Genomic DNA, 27,029 nt, shown 5'->3' with positions numbered 1-27,029 from the left:
ATGGACGATAAATAGTTTGGACAAGAAGAGAATAGAAGCTTTCGAAATGTGGTGCTACAGAAGAATGGTGAAGATTAGATGGGTAGATCACATAACTAATCAGGAGGTACTGAATAGAATTGGAGAGAAGATAAATTTGTGTCACAACTTGATTAGAAGAAGAGATCAGTTGGTAGGAAACGTTCTGAGGCATCAAGGAATCATCAATTTAGTACTGGAGGGAAGCACAGATGGTAAAAATTGTAGAAGGAAACCAAGGCATAAATACACAGCACAGATTCAAAAGGATGTAGATTGCAGTAGTTTCTCGGAGATGAAGAAGCTTGCACAGGATAGAGTAGCATGGAGAGCTGAATTAAACCAGTCTCACGACTGAAGACGACAACAACTACAACTACATATTATTGTTACATCAGCACAAATGAAACTTTGACACAGTCTACAGTTTTAAAAGCATTCAAGTTTTTGGCAATGACTATATTGTTTAAGCCATGATTCTCTTACTTCAAGTTTTGTGATCTCAGACACCATACTTCCACTCCATATATACTGATGTAAGTTTTCAGTGCTAAATTAACCTTTGGCCACAGTGGAATGTGAGGTGCAGAGAAAGCAGGAAGGAGAACTTTCACACTGTGTTGAGCAGGGATGAAAGAGGGAGCATGTTATCTGTCTGCTACACACTGATGCCACTTTATCCACCTATAATCAGCAGCCAAGGTGTAAATTACACATGGAAGTAACAAGGTTATGTGAAACGATATTGTACAGCTTTTCATATTCAGACACACTTATTATGCTATTTATTTTTCAGTTCATGCTCACAATAAAGCTTCACTATGTTACTAAACTGCTGTCGCTGTTAGATCGGTGAAGTTGCGAGCAGTCATAAACATAAGACAGTTGACACAAAATGTACCAACGTGGAATGGCAACAAGTAGGGGGCCAAAGCTCAACTTACAGATATTGTGCCACTTCTTGCTGCTGCAAACTTTGCAATCTAACAGCTACTGTAAGTGTTCATCAGGCAAAGCATAATCCCATATTCATTACAACTAACAACTGCCATTCATAGCTCTGTGGAAAGGAGTATTTGGACCCTCTCCCTAAAAGAACTTTTTGCTGTCCTTTAATAAATGGCAGTTGATAAGTTTCATAAAGAAACTCTTGTGCTGAGGATGGGATGTGTTTCAGCTATTCCAATATGTAACAGTTGGAGTAGAATATCTTCTTCAATTCTTCCAGCAGTAAGTACATTAATAAATTGTGAGCACTCATTTTGACATACAAGTGCCTGCTTCCATGAACTGCTCATGACTGAACTGAATCACAAAACTGGGCAGAAGGCAACTTGTGTGTGGCATGAACAGGCACTGCACTTCACTGCAGTGTCTTCAAATGAAATATTTTAACTTCTATTTCGTCCATACTGTAGTGAATTTTGGCTTTCATGTTGCTGTTGTTGTTGTCTTCAGTCCTGAGACTGGTTTGATGCAGCTCGCCATGCTACTCTATCCCGTGCAAGCTTCTTCATCTCCCAGTACTTACTGCAACCTACATCCTTCTGAATCTGCTAAGTGTATTCGTCTCTTGGTCTCCCTCTACGATTTTTACCCTCCACGCTGCCCTCCAATGCTAAATTTGTGATCCCTTCATGCCTCAGAACATGTCCTACCAACCGGTCCCTTCTTCTTGTCAAGTTGTGCCACAAACTCCTCTTCTCCCCAATTCTATTCAAAACCTCCTGATTAGTTATGTGATCTACCCATCTAATCTTCAGCATTCTTCTGTAGCGCCACATTTCGAAAGCTTCTATTCTCTTCTTGTCCAAACTATTTATCGTCCGTGTTTCACTTCCATACATGGCTACACTCCATACAAATACTTTTAGAAACGACTTCCTGACACAAACCTATACTCGATGTTAACAAATTTCTCTTCTTCAGAAACGCTTTCCTTCCCATTGCCAGTCTACATTTTATATCCTCTTTACTTCGACCATCATCAGTTATTTTGCTCCCCAAATAGTAAATCTCCTTTACTACTTTAAGTGTCTCATTTCCTAATCTAATTCCCTCAGCATCACCCGATTTAATTCGACTACATTCCATTATCCTCGTTTTGCTTTTGTTGATGTTCATCTTATATCCTCCTTTCAAGACACTGTCCATTCCGCTCAACTGCTCTTCCAAGTCCTTTGCTGTCTCTGACAGAATTACAATGTCATCGGCGAACCTCAAAGTTTTTATCTCTTCTCCATGGCTTTTAATACCTACTCCGAACTTTTCTTTTGTTTCCTTTACTGCTTGCTCAATATACAGATTGAACAACATCGGGGACAGGCTACAACCCTGTCTCACTCCCTTCCCAACCGCTGCTTCCCATTCATGTCCCTCGACTCTTATAACTGCCATCTGGTTTCTTTAGAAATTGTAAATAGCCTTTCGCTCCCTGTATTTTACCCCTGCCACCTTCAGAATTTGAAAGAGAGTATTCCAGTCAACATTGTCAAAAGCTTTCTCTACGTCTACAAATGCTAGAAACATAGGTTTGCCTTTCCTTAATCTATTTTCTAAGATAAGCCGTAGGGTCAGTATTGCCTCACGTGTTCCAACATTTCTGCGGAATCCAAACTGATGTTCCCCGAGGTTGGCTTCTACCAGTTTTTCCATTCGTCTGTAAAGAATTCGCATTAGTATTTTGCAGCTGTGATTAATGAAACTGATGGTTCGGTAATTTTCACATCTGTCAACACCTGCTTTCCTTGGGATTGCAATTATTATATTCTTCTTGAAGTCTGAGGGTGTTTCACCTGTCTCATACATCTTGCTCACCAGATGGTAGAGTTTTGTCAGGACTGGCTCTCCCAAGGCAATCAGTAGTTGTAATGGAATGTTGTTTACTCCCGGGGCCTTGTTTCGACACAGGTCTTTCAGTGCTCTGTCAAACTCTTCACGCAGTAGCATATCTCCCATTTCATCTTCATCTACATCCTCTTCCATTTCCATAATATTGTCCTCAAGTACATCGCCCTTGTATAGAGCCTCTATATACTCCTTCCACCTTTCCGCTTTCCCTTCTTTGCTTAGAACTGGGTTTCCATCTGAGCTCTTGATATTCATGCAAGTGGTTCTATTTTCTCCAAAGGTCTCTATAATTTTCCTGTAGGAGTATCTATCTTACCCCTCGTGAGATAAGCCTCTACATCCTTACATTTGTCCTCTAGCCGTCCCTGCTTAGCCATTTTGCACTTCCTGTCGATCTCATTTTTGAGACGTTTGTATTCCTTTTTGCCTGCTTCATTTACTGCGTTTTTATATTTTCTCCTTTTCATCAATTAAATTCAATATTTCTTCTGTTACCCAAGGATTTCTACTAGCCCTTGTCTTTTTACCTACTTGATCTTCTGCTGCCTTCACTACTCCGTCCCTCAGAGCTACCCATTCTTCTTCTACTGTATTTCTTTCCCCCATTCCTGTCAATTGTTCCCTTATGTTCTCCCTGAAACACTGTACAACCTCTGGTTCTTTCAATTTATCCAGGTCCCATCTCATCGAATTCCCACCTTTTTGCAGTTTCTTAAGTTTTAATCTACAGTTCATAACCAATAGATTGTGGTCAGAGTCCATATCTGCCCCTGGAAATGTCTTACAATTTAAAACCTGGTTCCTAAATCTCTGTCTTACCATTATATAATCTACCTGAAACCTTTTAGTATCTCCAGGGTTCTTCCATGTATACAACCTTCTTTCATGATTCTTGAACCAAGTGTTAACTATGATTAAGTTATGCTCTGTGCAAAATTCTACCAGACGGTTTCCTCTTTCATTTCTTTCCCCCAATCCATATTCACCCACTATGGTTCCTACTCTCGAATTCCAGTCACCCATGACTATTAAATTTTCATCTCCCTTCACTACCTGAATAATTTCTTTTATCTCATCATACATTTCATCAATTTCTTCATCATCTGCAGAGCCAGTTAGCATATAAACTTGAACTACCGTAGTAGGCATGGGCTTTATGTCTATCTTGGCCATAACAATGCGTTCACTATGCTGTTTGTAGTAGCTTACCCGCACTCCTATTTTTTTATTTATTATTAAACCTACTCCTGCATTACCCCTATTTGATTTTGTATTTATAACCCTGTATTCACCTGACCAAAAGTCTTGTTCCTCCTGCCACCGAACTTCACTAATTCCCACTATATCTAACTTTAACCTATTCATTTCCTGTTTTAAATTTTCTAGCCTACCTGCCCCATTAAGGGATCTGACATTCCACGCTCCGATCCATAGAACGCCAGTTTTCTTTCTCCCGATAATGACGTCCTCTTGAGTAGTCCCCGCCCGGAGATCCAAATGGGGGACTATTTTACCTCCGGAATATTTTACCCAAGAGGACACCATCATTATTTAACCATACAGTTAAGCTGCATGCCCTCGGGAAAAATTACAGCTGTAGTTTCCCCTTGCTTTCAGCCGTTCGCAGTACCAGCACATCAAGGCCGTTTTGGTTAGTGTTACAAGGCCAGATCAGTCAATGATCCGGACTGTTGCACCTGCAACTACTGAAAAGGCTGCTGCCCCTCTTCAGGAACCACACATTTGTCTGGCCTCTCACCAGATACCCATCCGTTGTGGTTGCACCTACGGTACGGCCATCTGTATCGTTGAGGCACGCAAGCCTACCCACCAACGGCAAGGTCCATGGTTCATGGGGGTAGGTTGGCTTTCATACCTTTTTAAAAACACTTTGACATGTTAATTATATTTTGTTGCAAACCCTTCAAATTTTATGTGATGGATTACTGAGTTTCCAAGTATCACAATAAATAATGAAAAAAATAGTGATGTGAAACTATAAGAAACAAAAAAATAAATAAATAAATAATATATGTTTTGTATGTCATCAGTTTCCTCAACATCGTATAAAATGTATTTATAGTGAAGGAAAAATATCTGGAAATGTGAATTTTTTTAAAGGAAACGGAACATCTAAAAAAAAAAAAAAAAAAAAAAAAAAAAAAAAAAAAAAAAAAAAAAAAAAAAAAAAATGAAACTGGCTTCGAAAATATTTCATGCGCCTTAAAATAGGCAACCCGACTTACATCATCATTCCATGTGCAGATGATGTTAAGTCAAGTTGCCTATCAGTACGCATGCGATAGCATTCCCAATGCAATTGTTCCAGAATGCCACGTATAAAAAATGTCACTTTTCCAGGACTCATACCTTGGGTTCTGTTGGTAACAGAAAGGTAGGGTTGTGTGTTTTGGACAGTCATAGGGCTAGGGCCATCTGTATACTCAACAGAAGGCTCATCTTACTGTATGCGAATATTACACACTTCCTCTAGCTTAGGCAAATTGCTTGGTTATTTTTGCATTAGATGTAGTTTATGGTGAAACTTAAGGGGATTATGGATAGTCCTAGGAAAAGATGAAAAACATGTTTCTTGGGTATCATACCTGAGTTGTGGATTCCACAGTGGCTGAAATTTTTATGAAAGATTCCTAAGACGCAAATCCCAAACCACCTTGAAAATTTTCTTGATATTTTTTTATATGTACCCGAGATACAGAGGTTCAAAGTTACCCTACTTGTACATGTAACATCCAGTGAGAGGAAAAAAAAAAAAAAAAAAAAAGCAATGTGGGATGGAGAAATATGCTGTAAAGAGTCTCTTTTATCATCAGAAGAGTTGTGATAACCCCTGTTGTAGTATTAAAGCACATGCAACATTTTAGGTGCCTAAAATCTGGTCGGAGGTGTAAAATTAGTTTTGCATTATTTCCATTTCAAATAAGTAAACTGTCAAAATTTTACTGACCCTTAAAGTTCTTTTTGTATGACATACCCCGATGTAGCAGGAAAAGGGAGGTAACCAGGGAAAAAATGCTCCTATCAGAGCACAGAAAAAGGTGAGTCTACCCCTGCTTATTAAAAGACTGACTGCAATGTGGGTTACCAGCTGACTTGTTCTACTTCCCCCAGCACCTTTAAAAATTTCCCCAAAAATTTTGGCATGCGAACATATTTCTGTTTTTTCTTGCTGAGAGTGAAGGAGGCAGTGCCAGAGGGAGAGAAATAACAGAGAAGAAGAAAGTGGAAGTGGGTGAGTGCCTGTGATAATGAGAGAGGGGGTCTATGACAACAACAATGAGGAAAGGAGTGTAATGACAGTGGGAATGAATGAATGAGATACTGGCTGTAGGGGAGAGTAAGAGGGAGATGGTAACAGGAGGAAGAGACAGTATTAACTAGGACAGAACAAATGAGACTGTGGCTATGAGAGTGGGAACAGTGCCACAGACACACAAATAGTTAATGACAATGAGGTGGGCTGAATTAGTGAGTGAGAATGGGCAAGTGGGAGTGGATGGGTATGAGCAACACAGCAATGGACTAGTGGGTGCAAGAGCGTTATAGTTAAAGGAGTTTGTGGAAGCGAGTTGGCCATTAAACAAAGTGTTAATATGTTTGTGTGACAATTTTTTTAAAGATGCTGAGGAAGGTAGGAGGAGTCAGCTGGTACCATGCTGCTCAGTGTCTTTTAATAAAAAGGATCATATTTGTCTTTATGCTCCGAGATAAGCAGTTTTCTGCTGGTCTTAAGAAGCATGAAATATTTTCCAGCTCAGTTTCATTTTGCTCACTCTGTAGAAACAATATTTTTTACTGCAAGAAAATCTGAAAACTAATTTTTCTCATGTACTGTTATTGGTCACAGCTGCTGTGTGAGACTCATTACATCTCCCGTGAACATCACTTAATTGCGACAACTGCTGCCGCATCATAGCACTCGCACAAATCCCTAATTCTCAGAAAATTCCAGTAACTTTGATTTCTTCAATTTTACTATTTGTCACTGGGAAGTAAGTCTATTATGCACCCATCTACTGAAGGATCCTTTAATTTTATCGTTATTCTATTGTTCTGATGGTAAGTGGTGGTTATTAATCACACTATTCTTCCATTTTCTGCTTAAAAGTATTATTACCCCATTTGATCCAGATACTGCTTTCGTAGCAAAAGTCTCTTTTGCTCATCTAGTTTTCAACATTCACTTCTGCTTGTTTTGTGATTTTGTTTAATTTCTTAGCTTTTATCTTATCCCATAGTTCAATTGCTTTTTACAATGATTTTGCTGAATGACAAAGAGAAGAATCTAGTAAAATAGTCCTTCCTCTGTTGGAATCTGGGCTCCAATTCTCAATATCATTGAATCTTTTTCTTTTCTTTTTTCTGTCTACAGTAGTGAAGATATCATTAAGGATCTTTAATGCAGTTGATCTTCAATGATATTCATATATGAACTCAGCATCAGGACAAGAGATAGCTGTAAATTCAAAGGTCATTAGGGTACATCACTTGTCAACAGTATTTGTTTGCACTTACATTAGACATTTATGAAATACACTGCCCTCTGCATGATTAGATGTAAATTTATAATGTCCGTTCATTAAACAAGCTGAAGATTTAATAAAATATATTTTTAATAAATATTTTTGAGATACATGCAAGCCTGATAGTTTGTCTCCACAACAATTTGGAAAGTTATCATTTGTATGCTACATATGAAACCAATCAACTTATCATAGCAAGAATTAAATAAATTGTAAAAATAAAAAGTTCACTGATTTCAAAATTGTTCACTTTTTTTTGTTTGATTTCATCTGTTAACATAGGGAAATCCATTGAGAAATGTATTCATTACAAACATAAAAATTACAATACTGATTGCTTTAATTTTTAATGCATACTGATCACAAGAACAGTTTGTTACCCAATCTATCAATAACATTTATTTAGTTAAGTGCTTCAAACAAATGAGAATTTTGCCATTTGAAGAATAAAATGGAAGTTTCTTTTTCATACAAGTAAATCGTAGAATTAACTGAATTTCATTGCATGACAAAGTCAACAATATAATAAATTATGTCACTAACTCCAGGTCCTATAATTGATCTAATGACAAATGTTAGAGAAGGAAAAGCTGTAACTTCACAACACTTAGCACAAACTGCCATTTTTTTCCCACTTCCTTAAATTTTAATATCAAAAGAAACAAGAAATGGAAAATGAGAACATAGATGAACTAAAATAAAACCGAACAGCACTTTCAACATTACAGTGCAAAAGATACACAGTCCACAATATTTATCCAAACTGCTAGAAAAATTCTAAAAAAATAAATGACAGTAATGTATGCCTCACTTGTGTGCTTCTTTCTGATCAGTATTTTTGTGTAGTGAACAAAATTACTTTAGATATCATACAACAGTAACAGATCTTAAATAACTCAATATAAAAAAGGAATTACCTGGCACTCTGCCAGTGTCAGCCCCGCTCTTCTGGGACTAGCAGATACCAGCTGCTCTCCTTTTGGACCAAGCTATATCTCCATAAATTGGAACTGTTTCTCTCTGTCCTTGCAGCCACATACCACCCAAAAACACTAAAGACAGGTTTTGCTCATATTAGTACATGACGTTTATGGGGATTTTATTTCACAAACAATGTTGCAGGCTTCATTATTGGCTCGGACACTTAACGGATCCTGACACTTCTTCCTTTTCAATTTATCCAGAATGCATTTTCATGTTTTGTGTGTGATGCAATTGCAAATCTGGACTCTGGTGTGTGATCTGACATTTTGCAGCAGACGGAGGAGAGTTCTGGTCTCTATTGGTGCATAACAGTCTTATAACCACATTGATTTTTAATTTCTTTTTTCTCTCTCACTGCACAAGAACTACATATGGTATCTATTCCCACCGGACCTTCCTTATCACATAGGTAACAAGCCACACACCAATTTAGATCAAAACTCCCTAATCAATATAAACATGCAAAACTAATTTTATCCCTCACTGCCAGCTATGAGTGGAATATTTACAGTACCCCAAAAGAATGAATAAATCTGGTATGTGGGACATCAAATATTAATTGAAGCTTGTTTATGTTTTAGTGTAAATGTCTAAGAAGACTTGTTCCCACACTTGTTTGCCTATCACATAAAATGTCAACTTAAAGAAGGCACCGTACAGCAGATTACTACAACGTATTGCACTGTGAATGTGCAGCAAACACAACATTGCTTCTCTTAATTCTCACTATACAGAAAATTGTTATTTATGGAACAACTGGCCAAATACAGCAGCATCCCATTTACTTCTTAAATAATTTCATACGAGTGATTCAACAGTTGTCAAAAGACAGTCTTTTCTTTTTACATATTTGCTACATCTGCCATTCATGGCACGTTTAAAATAAATGATTTATACACTATCGACGACCTTCCATATCAGCACGAAGCATTTCAAGTGCACGCATAACAAAACTGGTTTCACTTTCATTGTCTTTCTCTGCCATTTTTCCTGAACTTGCATGGTTGGTCTCATTACTATGGTGATGTCGGTCAGGTACTATATGCATCTCAGTATCCGGAGCAGGGTGATGTGCATGCTTTGGATGCTTAATCCGTCCAAGCCAAGATTTGTGGCTTACTTCACATTCCAAGTCCACAATCATGCGTGTCAGCTCACGTATCTGTGCATCCTGACGCTCTGTAGTAAAGTAGAGTTCCTGTAAAATGGAAATGTTACTAATACGTGAAGAACAATCAATTCAACAGTAATTCAGAACTGCAAACTCTCTACAAATACAACACAGGTAATGGGGAAGAAACATGGAATTTTCCTATCCCAACTTGGATACAAAAACCATACAAAAAAAAGGCAAACTATATATATATATATATATATATATATATATATATATATATATATATATATATATAAAAAAATGGAAAACCACAAAAACTTTCCCACCAGTGTACCATGCAAGGGGAATTAACGAACATGTAAAAATTATCAGAGACATAACCATAAATGTGTTATCAGTTTCAGCTACACTACGTAGCCACAATAAATTGGTATTATGCCTGTATACATGTTTAATCTGTCCACTACTCTGACAGTAAGTTCAGTAAAAATCTTAATATATAAGTGGCAGTCCATGTTCAGATTAATGCTATTCATGGGAAATAAAAACCAGTCACAAATGAACTGTGATTACAAAGGAACTGTGATGCACATGGCTTGACATTGAGCTGATTCGGGACAGACACAAGTTTGAATTGGATAAGGATGAGGCAGGAAAGCAGCTGTGCTCATTTCAAAGAGGGAGATTCCATGGTGACTCATGTTACATTTTGAAATCAGTGTTTTATTATGTTCACTTGATATCAATCTATAAGCCCACATTTTCTTTTGTAAATCATCATTATAAATTGTGTTATTCAGGCAAAAATCTTTAAGTGTTATTTATGCAGGGAAGAGCAGTAAAATTAAAAAACAAGAATGTAATTCATGTTGTGACTCATGTTATAAATTTGGGCCATCCTACTCCTAATGTGCACTTTATGTCAAAACTGTCCTCAAACTATTAGTATGGATCTGGTTTTTATCACAGAAAATGCACATTAGGTTGGCATTCAAACAAGAGAGAGTTACAGATTTCTAAAAATATTTATACCCTATGAAATATTGTAATATACTGAAAAAGGCACTTGACAATGTTACATGACTCATGTTACTTGCTACGTCTTGTTTGAAAAACTTTTTTGCTGCAACCAGAAAAATGAAAATATGACATTATATGCCAAATAAGATAAACTTAAGATTAACATTTCACTTTTCAAACACTATGAAAAATAATAAGAGCATGACATCTGGGAAAATGAACTGTAAATTCAATTAAAAGTCAGAACTGAAAATATCCTCTTGCACTGACAAGATCATTTGGATGAATATTCTTTACAATTTCATCATGTTTTACTGGCCATTTCCAATAGAGGCCAGCACACTGATTATGTAAGAATTTCCAAAACCTGCATGTATTTCTCCAGCACTGTATTTACTGTCATATTCCACTTTGTACCAGTCTCCAATTTTCACACTTTCTATAGTTTCTCCAATATGATGATCTGCAGCAGCAAAATTCTTTGGAGACTGCAGATATGTTTGTAGTACTCCTTTCTTGTAGTGAAAGCAGTGATTGAGTTTCACATTGATTCCTTGAATTTCATCAGCAGACACATGAAAAACCAGCATAGTTGTGGTACTTGCAGCCACCTGAGCGGAAGCTGATGCATCACCTACAATGAATTTTTGCTTTTTTACAGCATTCCTCACCAGCCATTCCGCAACTGCATCAATTCCATCTATGGCTCCTTTACCATGGCATGTAGCAAACAAGTTCCAATAGACTTCCACATTATGAAATGATTGAAATTGAGGTACAGCAGCAGCAGCAGTACTTGTTTTTAAACTGAGAGGCAGGTCCATCTGACCAGATTGAAACTACCTTCACATTTTCAGGTATATTTGACAGTAACTTGCTAATGTAAGCAACTGCAGCACTCTAGCCATGGCTTTATCCGGAGCACTATGTGACTTATATGGCGACAAACTTGCTTTACTAGCTGGCTGATCTTGTATCTTATGTTGCCTATGTTTTCTAACCCTCTCCCTATTTTTGGCTCTTCTTTCTTCTACTAACAGTTCTTGCTTATGTTGACTTGCTATGTTTTTTGAGCTTCTTCCAGATGCTCCTCCTTAAATTCTTCACATTTTCCTTTACTCTTTAACTCACCCCCACCCCCTTCCCCCTCTGTCTTTCTGCTGCTGCAGGTATCCTCTTCTTCTAACCTAGAAAGTAATACAACTGTTTTTACATTAAAAGTAAATGACTGAACAAGATAAATTTATCTCTTATATCTCTCTTGGTATAAAAACTTTATTACATGAAAGTTTTATGCAGTACATTAGGGTATGTAACAGTAATATAAATAATGTCTTGTGACAGCCAGAGCGAGAGCACCAGCAGCAGGGAGTACTGTTTGTATAAAGCGTTTATTTTGCATTTTGTTTACGACCTTCCACTAAGGAAGGGATTCTATTTGTGTTTATCTGCTCTGCATAGTAACTAACAGTTCTTGATAAAACTTTACGTAGTTTTCGTGTTAGATTTCTTAGTGTTTTCTTGATCGTTTAGAACAGAAAGCGCTTAGCTTTTAAATAGTTTTTCTGGGAAAACCTAGTGTAGTTTTCGCGTCTCGTATTTCAGTGAGTGTTTCTTGATTATCAGAGTAGCTCATCAGAAGATTATCTTGGGAATTTGTCACCGTATAGAGTAGGGTAAACATAGTCATGTGTAGGGACTGTGGTTGTTGTGAGCGGACGCAAGGAGAATTGGCCACTCTTCGGGGGCAGGTGGAGGCTTTGTCTGTTAGGCTCATTGAGCTCGAGGCGCAGGCGTCGGCTCGTAGTGGCGTTGGGGCAACTGTGGTGAGACCTATGCCTACTTCGGTGGCCTTGGAATCACATGGAACCCCTGATGTCGCTGCGTCTTCCGGCAGTGAGCATCTTACCGGTCAGCCATCACTCCAGGGTGAATGGTGGACAGTGGTGGGCTCGCGCGTGCCTGGCCGAAAGGCGAAGGTGGGATCTGGCCGCGTGGCAGCTGCCTTACCCCTTTCCAAGAGGTACGGGGTGCTTCCTAGTGGTGATGACATCGTTTCCGAGCCACCACAGGATGCCTCGCCTGTTGGGCCAGTGGCCGATTCTCCGGCAAGGTCCCGACAGTCACAGAGGGCGGGCCTATTAGTTATAGGGAGCTCCAACGTTAGGCGGGTTATGGAGCCCCTCAGGAAAATAGCGGGTAGGTCGGGGAAGAATGCCAGTGTGCACTCTGTGTGCTTGCCGGGGGGTCTCGTCCGTAATGTGGAGGAGGCCCTTCCGGCAGCTATTGAACGCACTGGGTGTGACCGGCTGCAGATAGTAGCACATGTCGGAACGAATGACGCCTGCCGCTTGGGTTCTGAGGCCATCCTTGGTTCCTTCCGGCGGCTGGCTGATTTGGTGTAGACAACCAGCATCGCACGCGGAGTGCAAGCTGAGCTTAATATCTGCAGCATAGTGCCCAGAGTCGATCGCGGTCCTCTGGTTTGGAGCCGTGTGGAGGGTCTAAACCAGAGGCTCAGACGACTCTGCGACTATAATGGTTGCAAATTCATCGACCTCCGTTATTGGGTGGAGAACTGTAGGGCCCCCCTAGACAGGTCAGGCGTGCACTACACACCGGAAGCAGCTACTAGGGTAGCAGAGTACGTGTGGCGTGCACACGGGGGTTTTTTTAGGTTAGAGGGACCCCCCCTTGGGCGAAACGATAAAATACCTGACGGCTTACCAGAGAGGACATTATCATCGTTGATAAAGAACGTCCGTCCTCAGAGACCAAAAACAGGAAAAGTTAACGTAATATTGGTAAACTGCAGGAGTATCCAGGGCAAGGTTCCTGAATTAGTATCTCTTATTGAAGGAAATCGTGCGCATATAGTATTAGGAACGGAAAGTTGGTTAAAACCGGAAGTGAACAGTAATGAAATCCTAGACACAGAATGGAATATATACTGCAAGGATAGGATAAACGCCAATGGTGGAGGAGTATTTATAGCAGTAAAGAATTCAATAATATCCAGTGAAGTTATTAGCGAATGCGAATGTGAAATAATCTGGGTTAAGTTAAGTATCAAAGGTGGGTCAGATATGGTAGTCAGATGCTTCTATAGACCACCTGCATCAGCAACCGTAGTAGTTGAGCGCCTCAGAGAGAACCTGCAGAACGTCGTGAAGAAGTTTCGTGATCATACTATTGTAATAGGGGGAGACTTCAATCTACCAGGTATAGAATGGGATAGTCACACAATCAGAACTGGAGCCAGGCACAGGGACATTATCCTGACTGCCTTGTCCGAGAATTACTTCGAGCAGATAGTTAGAGAACCAACTCGTGAAGCTAACGTTTTAGACCTCATAGCAACAAATAGACCGGAACTTTTCGACTCCGTGAATGTAGAAGAGGGTATCAGTGATCATAAGTCAGTGGTTGCATCAATGACTACAAGTGTAATAAGAAATGCCAAGAAAGGAAGGAAAATATATTTGCTTAACAAGAGTGATAGGGCACAAATCGCAGAATATCTGAGTGACCACCATCAAACGTTCATTTCTGAGGAAGAGGATGTGGAACAAAAATGGAAAAAATTCAGAAACATCGTCCAGTACGCCTTAGATAAGTTCGTACCGACTAAGGTCCAAAGCGAGGGGAAAGATCCACCGTGGTATAACAATCATGTACGAAAGGTACTACGGAAACAAAGAAAGCTTCATCATAGGTTTAAGAGTAGTCGAATCATAGCTGATAAGGAAAAGCTGAACGAAGCGAAAAAGAGCGTAAAGAGAGCAATGAGAGAAGCATTCAACGAATTCGAACATAAAACATTGGCGAACAATCTAAACAAGAACCCTAAAAAGTTTTGGTCATATGTAAAATCGGTAAGCGGATCTAAATCCCCTATTCAGTCACTCGTTGACCACGATGGCACCGAAACAGAGGACGACCGAAGAAAGGCAGAAATACTGAATTCAGTGTTCCGAAACTGTTTCACTGCGGAAAATCTTAACACGGTCCCTGACTTCAGCTGTCGCACAGACGCCAAAATGGAAAATATTGAAATAAACGATATCGGAATTGAAAAACAACTGCTATCACTTAGTAGCGGAAAAGCATCCGGACCAGACGAGATACCCTTAAGATTCTACAGTGATTATGCTAAAGAACTTGCCCCCTTTCTATCAGCAATTTATCGTAGATCGCTGGAAGAACGTAAAGTACCTAGCGACTGGAAGAAAGCGCAGGTCGTTCCCATTTTCAAGAAGGGTCATAAATCAGATGCGAATAATTATAGGCCTATTTCGCTTACGTCAATCTGTTGTAGAATAATGGAACATGTTTTGTGTTCTCGTATTATGACGTTCTTAGATAATACAAATCTCCTTCATCATAACCAACATGGATTCCGCAAACAGAGATCATGTGAAACTCAGCTCGCCCTATTTGCCTAAGAAATTCACAGTGCTGTAGACACTGGCGAGCAGATTGATGCCGTATTCCTGGACTTCAGGAAGGCATTTGATACAGTTCCGCACTTATGTTTAGTGAAAAAAATACGAGCTTACGGAATATCGGACCAGGTTTGTGATTGGATTCAGGATTTCCTAGAAGAAAGAACACAACATGTCATTCTTAACGGTTCAAAATCTGCAGATGTAGAGGTAATTTCGGGAGTACCGCAGGGAAGCGTGATAGGACCTTTATTGTTTACAATATACATAAATGACTTAGTTGACAACATCGGTAGCTCCGTGAGGCTATTTGCAGATGACACGGTTGTCTACAAGAAAGTAGCAACATCAGAAGACTCGTACGTACTCCAGGAGGACCTGCAGAGGATTAATGCATGGTGCGACAGCTGGCAGCTTTCCCTAAACGTAGATAAATGTAATATAATGCGCATACATAGGGGCAGAAATCCATTCCAGTACGATTATGCCATAGGTGGTAAATCATTGGAAGCGGTAACGACCGTAAAATACTTAGGAGTTACTATCCGGAGCGATCTGAAGTGGAATGATCACATAAAACAAATAGTGGGAAAAGCAGGCGCCAGGTTGAGATTCATAGGAAGAATTCTAAGAAAATGTGACTCATCGACGAAAGAAGTAGCTTACAAAACGCTTGTTCGTCCGATTCTTGAGTATTGCTCATCAGTATGGGACCCTTACCAGGTTGGATTAATAGAAGAGATAAACATGATCCAGCGAAAAGCAGCGCGATTCGTCATGGGGACATTTAGTCAGCGCGAGAGCGTTACGGAGATGCTGAACAAGCTCCAGTGGCGGACACTTCAAGAAAGGCGTTACGCAATACGGAGAGGTTTATTATCGAAATTACGAGAGAGCACATTCCGGGAAGAGATGGGCAACATATTACTACCGCCCACATATATCTCGCGTAATGATCACAACGAAAAGATCCGAGAAATTAGAGCAAATACGGAGACTTACAAGCAGTCGTTCTTCCCACGCACAATTCGTGAATGGAACAGGGAAGGGGGGATCAGATAGTGGTACAATAAGTACCCTCCGCCACACACCGTAAGGCGGCTCGCGGAGTATAGATGTAGATGTAGATGTAGAATGATATGCTAACTCTTACCTGCCAGTTAGTTGAAATGAAGGTCCAAAATCTCCAATAATTCCCACTCGCATCATATGAAAAACATATGGCATTATATAAATGGCTACAAATTATGGAAGGAAAGCAATAATGTTCTCAAATCATTCTTGCCATACAGTAGTAAGTCCAGCCATTTCAAAAACCTATATAAAAGTACCTAATTTCAAACTTTTAAATATCATGTGTCCTACTTTACATGGAATATCCCAAGGGCTGAATATTTAGTGAAACCATAGAAAATTTAAATCTAGGCAGCAGAACAGGAATTTAAGTCCATGTCTTCTTCAAGAATAGTCCTCTTGAACGGAGTCCAGAGTCATGACCACAGAGCTCTCCCCCTCAGTATTCTAATGTCAGTAGGAAACGCAATCTTTAAAGACAGCCAAATTGAAAGTTTTTTTCTATTATCCATGCTACAAAGTAACTGAACACAAACTCCACATTTACAAATTCCCATTAGTATTGTGAAGAAAGAATATTATCTGTTAAGAAGAATCCATTGTTACATGTCTAAAAATTTTAAGTCTTATATAGTAAAAAGAATAGTTGCATAATTGTTAAGGACATTATACTAGATGAACAACTCCAGAAGGGTTTAATCTGAAAAAGGAAAGCTGCATTCTAACATATTTAGTACATGACTGAAAACACCAATTGGGGACTGAACTGAGAAAAAGGAAAAATACAAAAAAGTTACTGACTTTAAAATCATCTGTATAAACAATTTTGTTAAGTGGATAATCATGGTATACAAGAGTTAAATATCTGTTTGTAAGTAGTGGAACCTGTAGAGTTCCCTCAGTGCTACAGTGCAGTCCATCCATATTTCTGTGGCCTAGTGACATACCATGGAGAAGTCCAAGACATGTTTTTTTGGATACAAGCAAATGGGGGAATCTGAGTTCTCCACATACGTCCTCAAGTCATACCTCACCTGGTCTGCCTGTCTGCAGACAATTCATAAGCAGCTAGATTCTTTCATTATGGAAAAGACCAGAATAACCGTGGTCTAGTTGATAGTGATTGCATAGTAGATCAGGAGCAGCTGGTATCATACTTTCAAAGATGGGATAACAGGTTCCACAAAAAGGCTAACTACAAGGTTCATATGAAAGGCTCCAGTTGCTAGTCTTACTCTGTTATGGTGGACAGGGCCTAATAAACAGAGTTGCAGCTGTAGCGGCGCATCGAAAGCTAAGTACTAATTAATTGTTTGTGTATAGTAGTTTATTTAGGAACTTTAGTAGTCTTCAACCGGTGTTCTTGGTGTTTTCCGGTGAAATAACTTCAGAAGAAATTTTTGCGAACTGCTTTCAGTTTCGTTACTGTCATTAGACGTTTGATTTTCTTTCTGTGTTAGTATTTTGTTATATTCTCATTTGTTGTTGATTAATACTGTCAATAATAGTAGTTACTTCCCTTGTAGAGCAAGTTTGTGATAATTGTAGTCAGTTTTTAACATCTTCTTATTGTAGTAGCGGAACTTAGATAAAGTTGTTTTCTTGCTTCAATAATTGTAAAATTTTACCATGAGTGAGAAGTGTGGGCTTTGCCGTAGGTTCGTGAGTAGTGGATTGCGGTGTGAGACTTGTTCGAAGTATTTTCACTGGGGGGAATGCAGTGGGGAAGCCAGTGGGCATTCTGGTGAGATCCTCTCTTGGAACTGCAGGTTATGTAGCAAGAGTAAGTTGATAGAGGAGCAGGAGCGTAAGATCTGTGCCCTTCAGGTGCAGTTGAAAAACGCACAGGAGGAGCTAGATATGATGAGGAGGGAGAAGGGGGTTGGGGAATGGGAGCTGGCTGTTGGCAAGAGATCTGCTAGGAGAAGGAGATTTTCAGATAGTTTTACTATTGGTATTTGTAATAGATATGACCAACTGTCAGAGTCTAGTGGAGAGGAATCTCTAGTAGCTGTAGATGTAGGAAGTATGCAGCAGACCTCAGCAGTTACGGTGGCTAGGACAGTTGCAAAGTCTAAGAGAAAGACGAAGGTTCTGCTGTTAGGTAGTTCTCATGGTAGAGGTGTAGGCCAGCAGTTGCAGGAAGTTTTGGGGAGTGAGTACCAGGTCACCAGCATTGTGAAGCCTAATGCAGGATTGGCTCAGGTGACTTTTAACATAGGGGGGTTATGTAGGGATTTTACTAAAGAGGATCACGTAGTGATTGTGGGTGGGGCTGGTAATAGTATTGATAGGGATGGGGAGTATGACATAGATGGTGACCTGGAAAAGATAGCCACTCAGACTGGCAACACGAATGTGCATTTCGTGGAACTGTTTCAGCGTCACGATCGGCCTCATCTTAATACAGCCGTCAGGCGTAATAACATGAGACTTGGGGGTGCGCTGATGACAGAAGGCATGAGTCACATTTCAGTGGTGTCGGTGGAGTCTATCAGTAGGACGGGTTTCACTAGACATGGCCTGCACCTCAACAGGTATGGGAAGGGGAGGTTGGCAAAACTTATAGGTGACAGCATAGGTGGGGGTGGTGGGATCACTCATGGGAAAATTCCGGTAGTTGTGGGTGTTAGAGCTGTACCTTTTTTAGATTGAAGTCAGCTGATAGGTATTCCTGCTTAAGGGAAGTCTCTCTAACAAAGAAACCACTTTCTACAAAGCTTGGGTACCCGATTAATGAGGGAATTAGTATATTTCATCAAAATATTCAAGGTATTAGAGATAAAGTTAGTGAACTGCTTATAGATGTTGACTCTGAAATTATTGGTATATCTGAACACTTCTTAAATAAGGAGATAATTCAGAGGCTTCCTTTACCGGGATACAGGTTGGCTGGCAGCTTTTCTAGGAGCTCTTTGCGGTGTGAGGGAGTAGCCATGTATGTGAAAAACGGTATCCCATTTGAGTCAATTGATGTTTCAAAGTACTGCACTGAAAAGGTGTTTGAATGTTGTGCAGGTGTGGTTAAATTTAGTGGAGCTAAACTTCTTACTGTTGTTATTTATAGATCCCCAGACTCCGATTTCACAACATTTTTGCTAAAGCTAGAGGAGGTTCTTGGTTCACTTTATAGGAAATACAAAAAGTTAGTTATATGTGGTGACTTCAATATTAATTGTATAAGTGATTGTGCAAGGAAAAGGATGCTGGTAGACCTCCTTAATTCATATAATCTTATGCAAACCGTATTCTTTCCAACGAGAGTGCAAGGGAACAGTAGAACAACCATAGACAATATTTTTGTTCATTCGTCATTATTAGAAGGGCATTCTGTTAGCAAAAAGGTGAATGGCCTTTCAGATCATGATGCACAAATTTTAAGTCTAAAAGATTTTTGTGCTGCAACACATGTTAAATATAGTTATCAACTTTTTAGGAAAGCTGATCCAGTTGCTGTAGAGACCTTCGTAAACCTTATCAAGGAACAAGTGGCAAGATGTTTATAGTGCTGATACAGTAGACGATAAATATAATGCTTTCCTCAAGACTTTTCTCGTGCTCTTTGAAAGTTGCTTTCCGTTAGAACGTTCAAAACAGGGTAGTAGCACAAACAGGCAGCCTGGGTGGCTGACTACAGGGATAAGAATATCTTGTAGAACAAAGTGGCAATTATATCAAAACGTTAGAAACAGTCAAAATCTAAATGCAGCAGCCCATTACAAACAGTATTGTAAGGTGCTTAAAAAAGTTATTAGGAAGGCAAAAAGTATGTGGTATGCAGATAGAATAGCTAAGTCTCAGGATAAAATTAAAACCATATGGTCAGTCGTAAAGGAAGTGGCTGGTCTGCAGAGACAGGTCGAGAATATAGAATCAGTGCGTAGTGGGGATGTCCGTGTTACTGATAAGTCGCATATATGTACAGTACTTAATAATCACTTTCTGAATATAGCAGGTGAACTAAATAGAAACCTAGTCCCAACAGGGAATCATATAGCGCTCTTAGAAGAAAGTGTTCCGAGACTGTTACCTGAAATGCTCCTCCATGATACTGACAAGAGGGAGATTGAGTTAATAATTAAATCACTAAAGACCAAAAACTCTCATGGATATGACGGGGTATCTAGCAGAATACTGAAGTATTGTTCCATGTATGTTAGCCCAGTACTTAGCCATATCTGTAACTTTTCCTTTAGGAGTGGTCGGTTTCCTGACCGATTAAAATACTCGGTAGTGAAGCCACTTTATAAAAAGGGAGACAGGGATAATGTTGACAATTATAGACCTATTTCTATGCCATCGGTGTTCACTAAAGTTATCGAGAGGGTTGTATATACAAGGTTACTGCAGCATTTAAATTCACATAATTTGCTGTCAAATGTACAGTTTGGCTTTAGAAATGGCTTAACAACTGAAAATGCTATAGTCTCTTTTCTCTGTGAGGTTTTGGATGGATTAAATAAAAGGTTGTGAACGTTAGGTGTTTTCTTTGATTTAACGAAGGCTTTTGACTGTGTTGACCACAAAATATTACTGCAGAAGTTGGAACATTATGGAGTAAGGGGAGTAGCTTACAATTGGTTCGCCTCCTACTTTAAGAACAGAAAGCAGAAGGTAATCCTCCGCAATATTGAGAGTGGTAATGATGTTCAGTCCCAATGGGGCACTGTTAAATGGGGCGTTCCCCAAGGGTCAGTGCTGGGGCCACTGCTGTTCCTTATTTATGTAAATGATATGCCTTCTAGTATTACAGGTGATTCAAAAATATTTCTGTTTGCTGATGACACCACCTTGGTAATGAAGGATCTTGTGTGTAATATTGAAACATCATCAAATAATGTAGTTCATGATATAAGTTCGTGGCTTGTGGAAAATAATTTGATGCTAAATCACAGTAAGACTCAGTTTTTACAGTTTCTAACCCACAATTCAACAAGAACTGACATTTTAATCAGACAGAATGGGCATGTTATAAGCGAGACGGAACAGTTCAAGTTCCTAGGCGTACGGATAGATAGTAAGCTGTTGTGGAAAGCCCATGTTCAGGATCTTGTTCAGAAACTAAATGCCGCTTTATTTACCATTAGAACAGTATCTGAAATAAGTGACATTTCAACACGAAAAGTAGTATACTTCGCATATTTTCATACGCTTATATCATATGGTATTATTTTTTGGGGTAATTCTTCCGATTCAAAAAGGGTATTTTTGGCTCAAAAACGGGCTGTTCGAGCTATGTATGGTGTAAGTTCGAAAACCTCTTGTCGACCCCTATTCAATAGTCTGGGAATTTTGACATTGCCCTCACAGTATGTATTTTCTTTAATGTCGTTTGTTTTTAGCAATATTAGCTTATTCCCAAGAGTTAGCAGCTTTCACTCAGTTAATACTAGGCAGAAATCAAATCTGCATGTGGAATGCACTTCCATGACTCTTGTGCAGAAAGGAGTGCAGTATTCTGCTGCATCCATTTTCAATAAGGTACCACAAGAACTCAAAAATCTTAGCAGTAGCCCAAACGCTTTTAAGTCTAAACTGAAGAGTTTCCTCATGGCTCACTCCTTCTATTCTGTCGAGGAGCTCCTGGAAGAGATAAAAAATTAAGCGAATTCCAGTGTTACATTCTTGATTTTCTTTATTTAAACTAACGACTTGTCACCTGAATATGTTTCTTATATTTCATTTTATCTGTTTCTACAATCGTGTTATAATTTCATGTATTGACTCGTTCCATGACCATGGAGACTTCTCCTAAATGTGGTCCCACGGAACAAACAATAAATAAATAAATAAATAAATAAAACAAGTGGCACTGCTGAACAACAAGGAAAACATCCATAGTCTAAGTGAGATAAAATTATCATCTGATAAAAACTTAATAAATCCGTTCAATCTGTTCCCCACAAGGTGTCACTGCAGAAACAAAGCATTTAGTTACCTCAAGCCATTATCCTTGACTTGTATGTCTGATGACAATGTTACTTTACTATACAATGATAATCCTAAAAATCCACATTGGAGAACTACTTCTAGTAGATGGTCTAAGTACAGTTCCAGGTACGGATGTACTGACTGAAGTCTGTAAAAATGCAGGACATGATATTTCATAGGTGAAAAACAGTACCCATGTTCCTTGGCCTAATCTTGTATCCTCCTTATAGCATTCTCAAGATGGCATTCTGCAGCACAGTGTGACGGAGAGCTAAGATAATATACACAAAAGTCATCCATTTGTAATGGTGATGAAACAGTAGGACCCACAATGGTTACATCATCACTCACTGCAATTACAGAGGATGTGGCATTCAGTACAGATCCAAGTGGGAAGCTTGACATCCCCATCTCAGTGACAGGTCAACTTCAACAGTGTGAGATGCTCATCAGAGATTTGAAATTTAAACCAGGACATTGGCACAAAGACTGATGATCCGACAATGTACACCGCCATCTCTCCTCTACTGGCAGGTCAAATACTGGTGGTGAAAATCTCATTCACCACCAGGATTTGAACTGAGCTGGCATGAGTTAATGACCTCAGCTACAGAAGTGGGTATGTATGGTGTAATGGTCTTTCGGAATTTTTCTGTCCAGAATGGTTATACAAAAAAGGTATTAACAAGGTAGTATACTACACAAAAATGGTTACACTGTTTGACTAAAAAACTAAAGCACCCAGAAGGGGAGGAGGAAACAAAATGAACCTTCACAAGTTGAGAGGATGTGTTAAGTTATTTCTGTGATCATAAAATCAAGTCAGATTTACAAAGGACTCTGTGTTATGTACCCAGTTATCATTATGTATTGCACCCCTTTTGGATTGGATGTATGTTCCAGTTGGGAAGGGTGTCATAAAGCTGTTGTATTCACTCCTGAGGCAAACTGACCACAAGTGGGCAAACTGACCACAACTGTTACAATGGGCCCTTCATATCCTGGATACTGGCACTAGGATGGAGTTGATGTCTGAGCTGGTCCCCACACACTACTGAGACAGACCTGGAGAACACACAGACTATGGGAGTACCTCAACATCACGAACACAGTTCATGGTGACACCTGTTGTGTGGAACAGAATTGTCCTGTTGAAAAAATGTCACCAAGATACTGTCACAAAAGTGATTACATACGAGGAGCAGGATGTTCAGGATGTTCATATGCTGTTCCCTCAGTCCTTACTAGCTGTGACCTTAAGTCATACCCAATGGCTCCCCACACCCTGACACCAGCAGTAACACCACAGTGCCTCTCCAAAACACTGGAATAATGAGACCTCCACATACTGTTGCCATACTCACTGACGGGGATCACCCAGTGTAGCCCAACAGAGTGATTCATCACTGAACACAATGTGACACCATTCAACAGTAATCCATGTTTCCTCATCACAGTAGCACCACTCTGGACAGAGCCATTTGTGTTGTGGTGGCAATGGTAGTCTATGCATGGCACAGCAATTTCCTGGCTTGGCTGCCACTAGTCTCTGACCAATGGTGCAGGAGGGCAGAGAATATTGCAAGGAGTCCATTACTTGTTCTTCAGTGGCAGGTGCAAATTTGAAAGGCTGATGATTTGCTTAGTGCACAATATGGTGGTCCTTACTTGTGGTCAGCTGTGGCCAACCAGAGCCTGTCCTCAGGTTTCGATGCAGTCCAACATAGGACCCACTGTCACAATTAAATTCCCCACAAATCTGGATATTGTATGATTCAACCAGTCAGTCAAATAGAGACCTGTAATGAGGCTCCTTTCAAACGGCCAGGTGCTGAAAATGTTGTCTCGAGTGAGTACACTGCACTTCCATGTTCCTCATAGTGAACATTCAACAACTGACACTGCTCACACTCTTTGTACACTCTAGGAAGCATGGTAACAGCATTAAATATGGACAACACTAATCCAACATGGTGGCCATTCCACCTATCATAGACAATCTTAACTATAATCACTTATGTATCATCTGATGGTGTACCCATGTACAAAGTGACACATTCGACCATGCCTTCTGTGTGCTTCACTTTTTTATAAGCCAATGTACATCATCAAAAGAGTGATTGTTTTGATTGAAAAATAGTATCCTGCCCTTTTGTTGTTACTGTCAGGAGTTTTCATAATTAAAGTATTAGCATTTTTTATAACTAGCATGCAGAAGTGTCTCTTGTGTGCGTGTGTGTGTGTGTTTTGCTCTCTAACTTATTAGAAATATAGCAGCAGTCAAAATTAGAGCACTGTATACTAAAATCAACAAATGAAAAGCTTGTAGCAGGACTGGTATTCATGTTTGGCATTGCTCGCACAATACACCAGACAAGTTTATTTTAGTTATGTAGGCACATCTGGTTTGCTGAAGTGCCAAGCATGAATGTATTTCACAAATCGTTTTCTTTATGGGCACAAAATCAGTACAAGATTCATTGCAATCAATAACATTTATATGATGCCTTAATTTAAACTTAATTGTTACATGATAGATTAAAAAATGTACATCACCTGTATTGTATAGTGAAGTGTATCAAGCTCCTCTTTACGAGCTTGTTCCTTTGCAGTTTCCTTCCTCGTCTGTCTATTATACTCTATGTACAGTATTCCAGCAGCAACTCCGAATATAATTCCTTCTCCCAGCAGGTTTGCACCTAGCTCTATGGCCATTGCTTCATTCAGGCTTGGAATGTTCACAGGTTTACCCAGGTTCATTATCCACATCTTTGCTTTCACCTCGCACCAATTGTAGACTGCAGGTCAGGTACAGAGATGGCTATTAGAATGGACAAAATGTTTATATTATTTGCACACTATAAGAGAAGGTTTGGGGTTTTTCACGGCTTCTAAACAAGGCAGTATTTACATGGATACTCAAGAAAATTATTTGTGGTTTAATTACACAGCTACACACATCTTCTCCGTGAAAATGAACAAAAATGCCAGCCTTAGTAAACCATGGAATAAAAACACACACTTAAATGGGAATAAAATTTTGACAAAGCTGTGAAAACAATATTTTTTTTTATGGCTGGCGGAACTACGCATTTCGGTACTTTACAACTGTCCTTAAACACAAACTGCAATTTTCTGTTTATTGGTGACAACTAAGGATGAGTAATCTGCTGTGTTTACATTCCAATTAGGAAACTAATTTACTTACACTGTGCTGGTGGCATACATATATAAGTGCGAAAAAAAGGGCTAGCCTTGGCACGCTCTTTGACAGCATTTGCTATTGGTTTACTTATTTGTCGCAACAGTAAAGAGCCGAGTTTGGCTATTGGAAAAGCACCCACTACCATTTCTACGCGTGCGAGATCAGTTCGGCATACTAGCCCCCAGGCTCGCCAACCCAACTGAAACTCAAGGAAGATGTGCAAAGTCCCTGAAGTGCAGCTACGGCTACGAAGCGAGCAGTTTTGGCGGGACGTTCGAATTTCCCTGATTTTACGCGCCGTTCAACACGAAGACAGTCTGATCTGTATAGTCGCCCACTATATAGTATTATCATTGAAAAATACATGAATAAGGTGAAATTAAGAGCAATTTCTAAAGTGCACCTACTGCATGACATATATTCGTTCTTACCTGATTCCAAAATCGCGATATGGCAAGTCGCTTCTTGTTGCACATCACTCGCACTGACGCCGCTTGACATAATTTGTAACCGTTTTAATTATGAGTTAACAGAAAATACAACTTATAAGAAACAGAAGAAAATACAACGATGTAACAGAGTCCAAAGCACAAATTCAACTTCTTCAAATTGAAGAGCTGGGAGAAAAAACATGGTACCCTACACATTGTTAAAAATTGAGCTATGATAACTCTGAGACTGTCCATGTGATAAGCCACCAGGATACCTAGTATTTCCAGCAAAAATCCAACAGATGGCAGAGTAATACACATTTTGCTGAGCCACAATCGCAGCATCTAAAATTAATACGTTGGTATCCCACAGACGCAGTGGGAGGGTCTAGTGGGATTTGTTCCTCTAAAAGGCAAAGGAAACCCAGAGTGTAATTGAATTCTGAAGATCTTAATGATAGTAATATATTATTTGAAGAATCTGGCAGTGAGTATAATTCATCCAATGATGAAGAAAGCGATGAAGATCATAATATCACCAATGTAAGTACTTGGCTCAGCATACATTTAGATTATGTTGGTTAACGTGTTTTGATCTTGGAAAACTAATCACATTTCTTTGTGCATATTATGAATAAACAGGCGTAATTTAAAACATTATTAGACTATCTTCTATGCATTATAAGCTGTTGAATTACTTTGGTTGGTTGATTTGGAGGGGGGGGGGGCGATGGGACCAAAAAGTGAGGTCATAGAACTACTTTTTTCAATCGTCTGCACGTATTTATTTGGCTTACCATCTTTTGCACTTGTGAAATGAACACTTGCAAAAGTTACAGTTCTGAAGCTAATAGGCTAACTACAGTGTTATTGTTGATATTTTCAGTTCGCTGGAAAAAGAAGGAAAAAACAGGCGAATCTTGAAAGTACACAAACCATGACAGAACCATTGGAGGTGCAGGAGAGTGGAAATGAAAATGTTCCTTCTAAAAAAATAAAATTAACCAAAGGAAGGAAACCTAAGAGGAAGACTGGCCTTGAATACGCAATGGTTAACAAAGGAATAATTATGGGAAATAGGTCATGACTGTGAGTGCAAGAAACAGTGTTTTGTAAAGCTTCCACGAGAACTTGGGAAAAATATTTTCAGAATTTTGGGGCACGAAAAACTATGATCTCCAAAATCCGTATTTTTTTGGATGAACCAAAGTCATCCCAATTAAAGGTAGATACACGAAGAATAGTGATGGAAATAGAAGATCTAATAGTGTGGTGTATATGATTTTGAAGCAATAGTTCATAAAGTAGCATTTCTAAACATACGTGGACTTCAAAAGTCGAGGAGAGGGGTTGATATTATGGTTAAAAAATTAGCTCTAGGTCAGAACATCCATTCTTTGGACCAGACAG

General features: G+C 39.3%; 1 protein-coding gene across 1 annotated transcript; it reads right to left on the bottom strand.

The window, feature by feature from the left end:
• Positions 1–7,528: 7,528 nt before the first annotated feature.
• On the bottom strand, positions 7,529–25,387 carry LOC124784339 (putative OPA3-like protein CG13603). Its single transcript, XM_047254093.1, has 3 exons — positions 25,192–25,387; positions 24,540–24,781; positions 7,529–9,594 (listed from the first exon to the last, which is right to left on the bottom strand). The coding sequence occupies exons 1-3, from the start codon at positions 25,331–25,333 to the stop codon at positions 9,295–9,297; spliced, it is 684 nt and encodes a 227-aa protein (XP_047110049.1). The 5' UTR covers positions 25,334–25,387; the 3' UTR covers positions 7,529–9,294.
• Between the last annotated feature and the right edge of the window lie 1,642 nt (positions 25,388–27,029).

This window comes from Schistocerca piceifrons, chromosome 1 (genome assembly GCF_021461385.2).
Source record: "Schistocerca piceifrons isolate TAMUIC-IGC-003096 chromosome 1, iqSchPice1.1, whole genome shotgun sequence".
NCBI lineage: Eukaryota > Metazoa > Arthropoda > Insecta > Orthoptera > Acrididae > Schistocerca > Schistocerca piceifrons.
The sequence above is the reverse complement of the archived record's forward strand: the minus strand, read 5'-3'. Positions and strand labels throughout refer to the sequence as shown.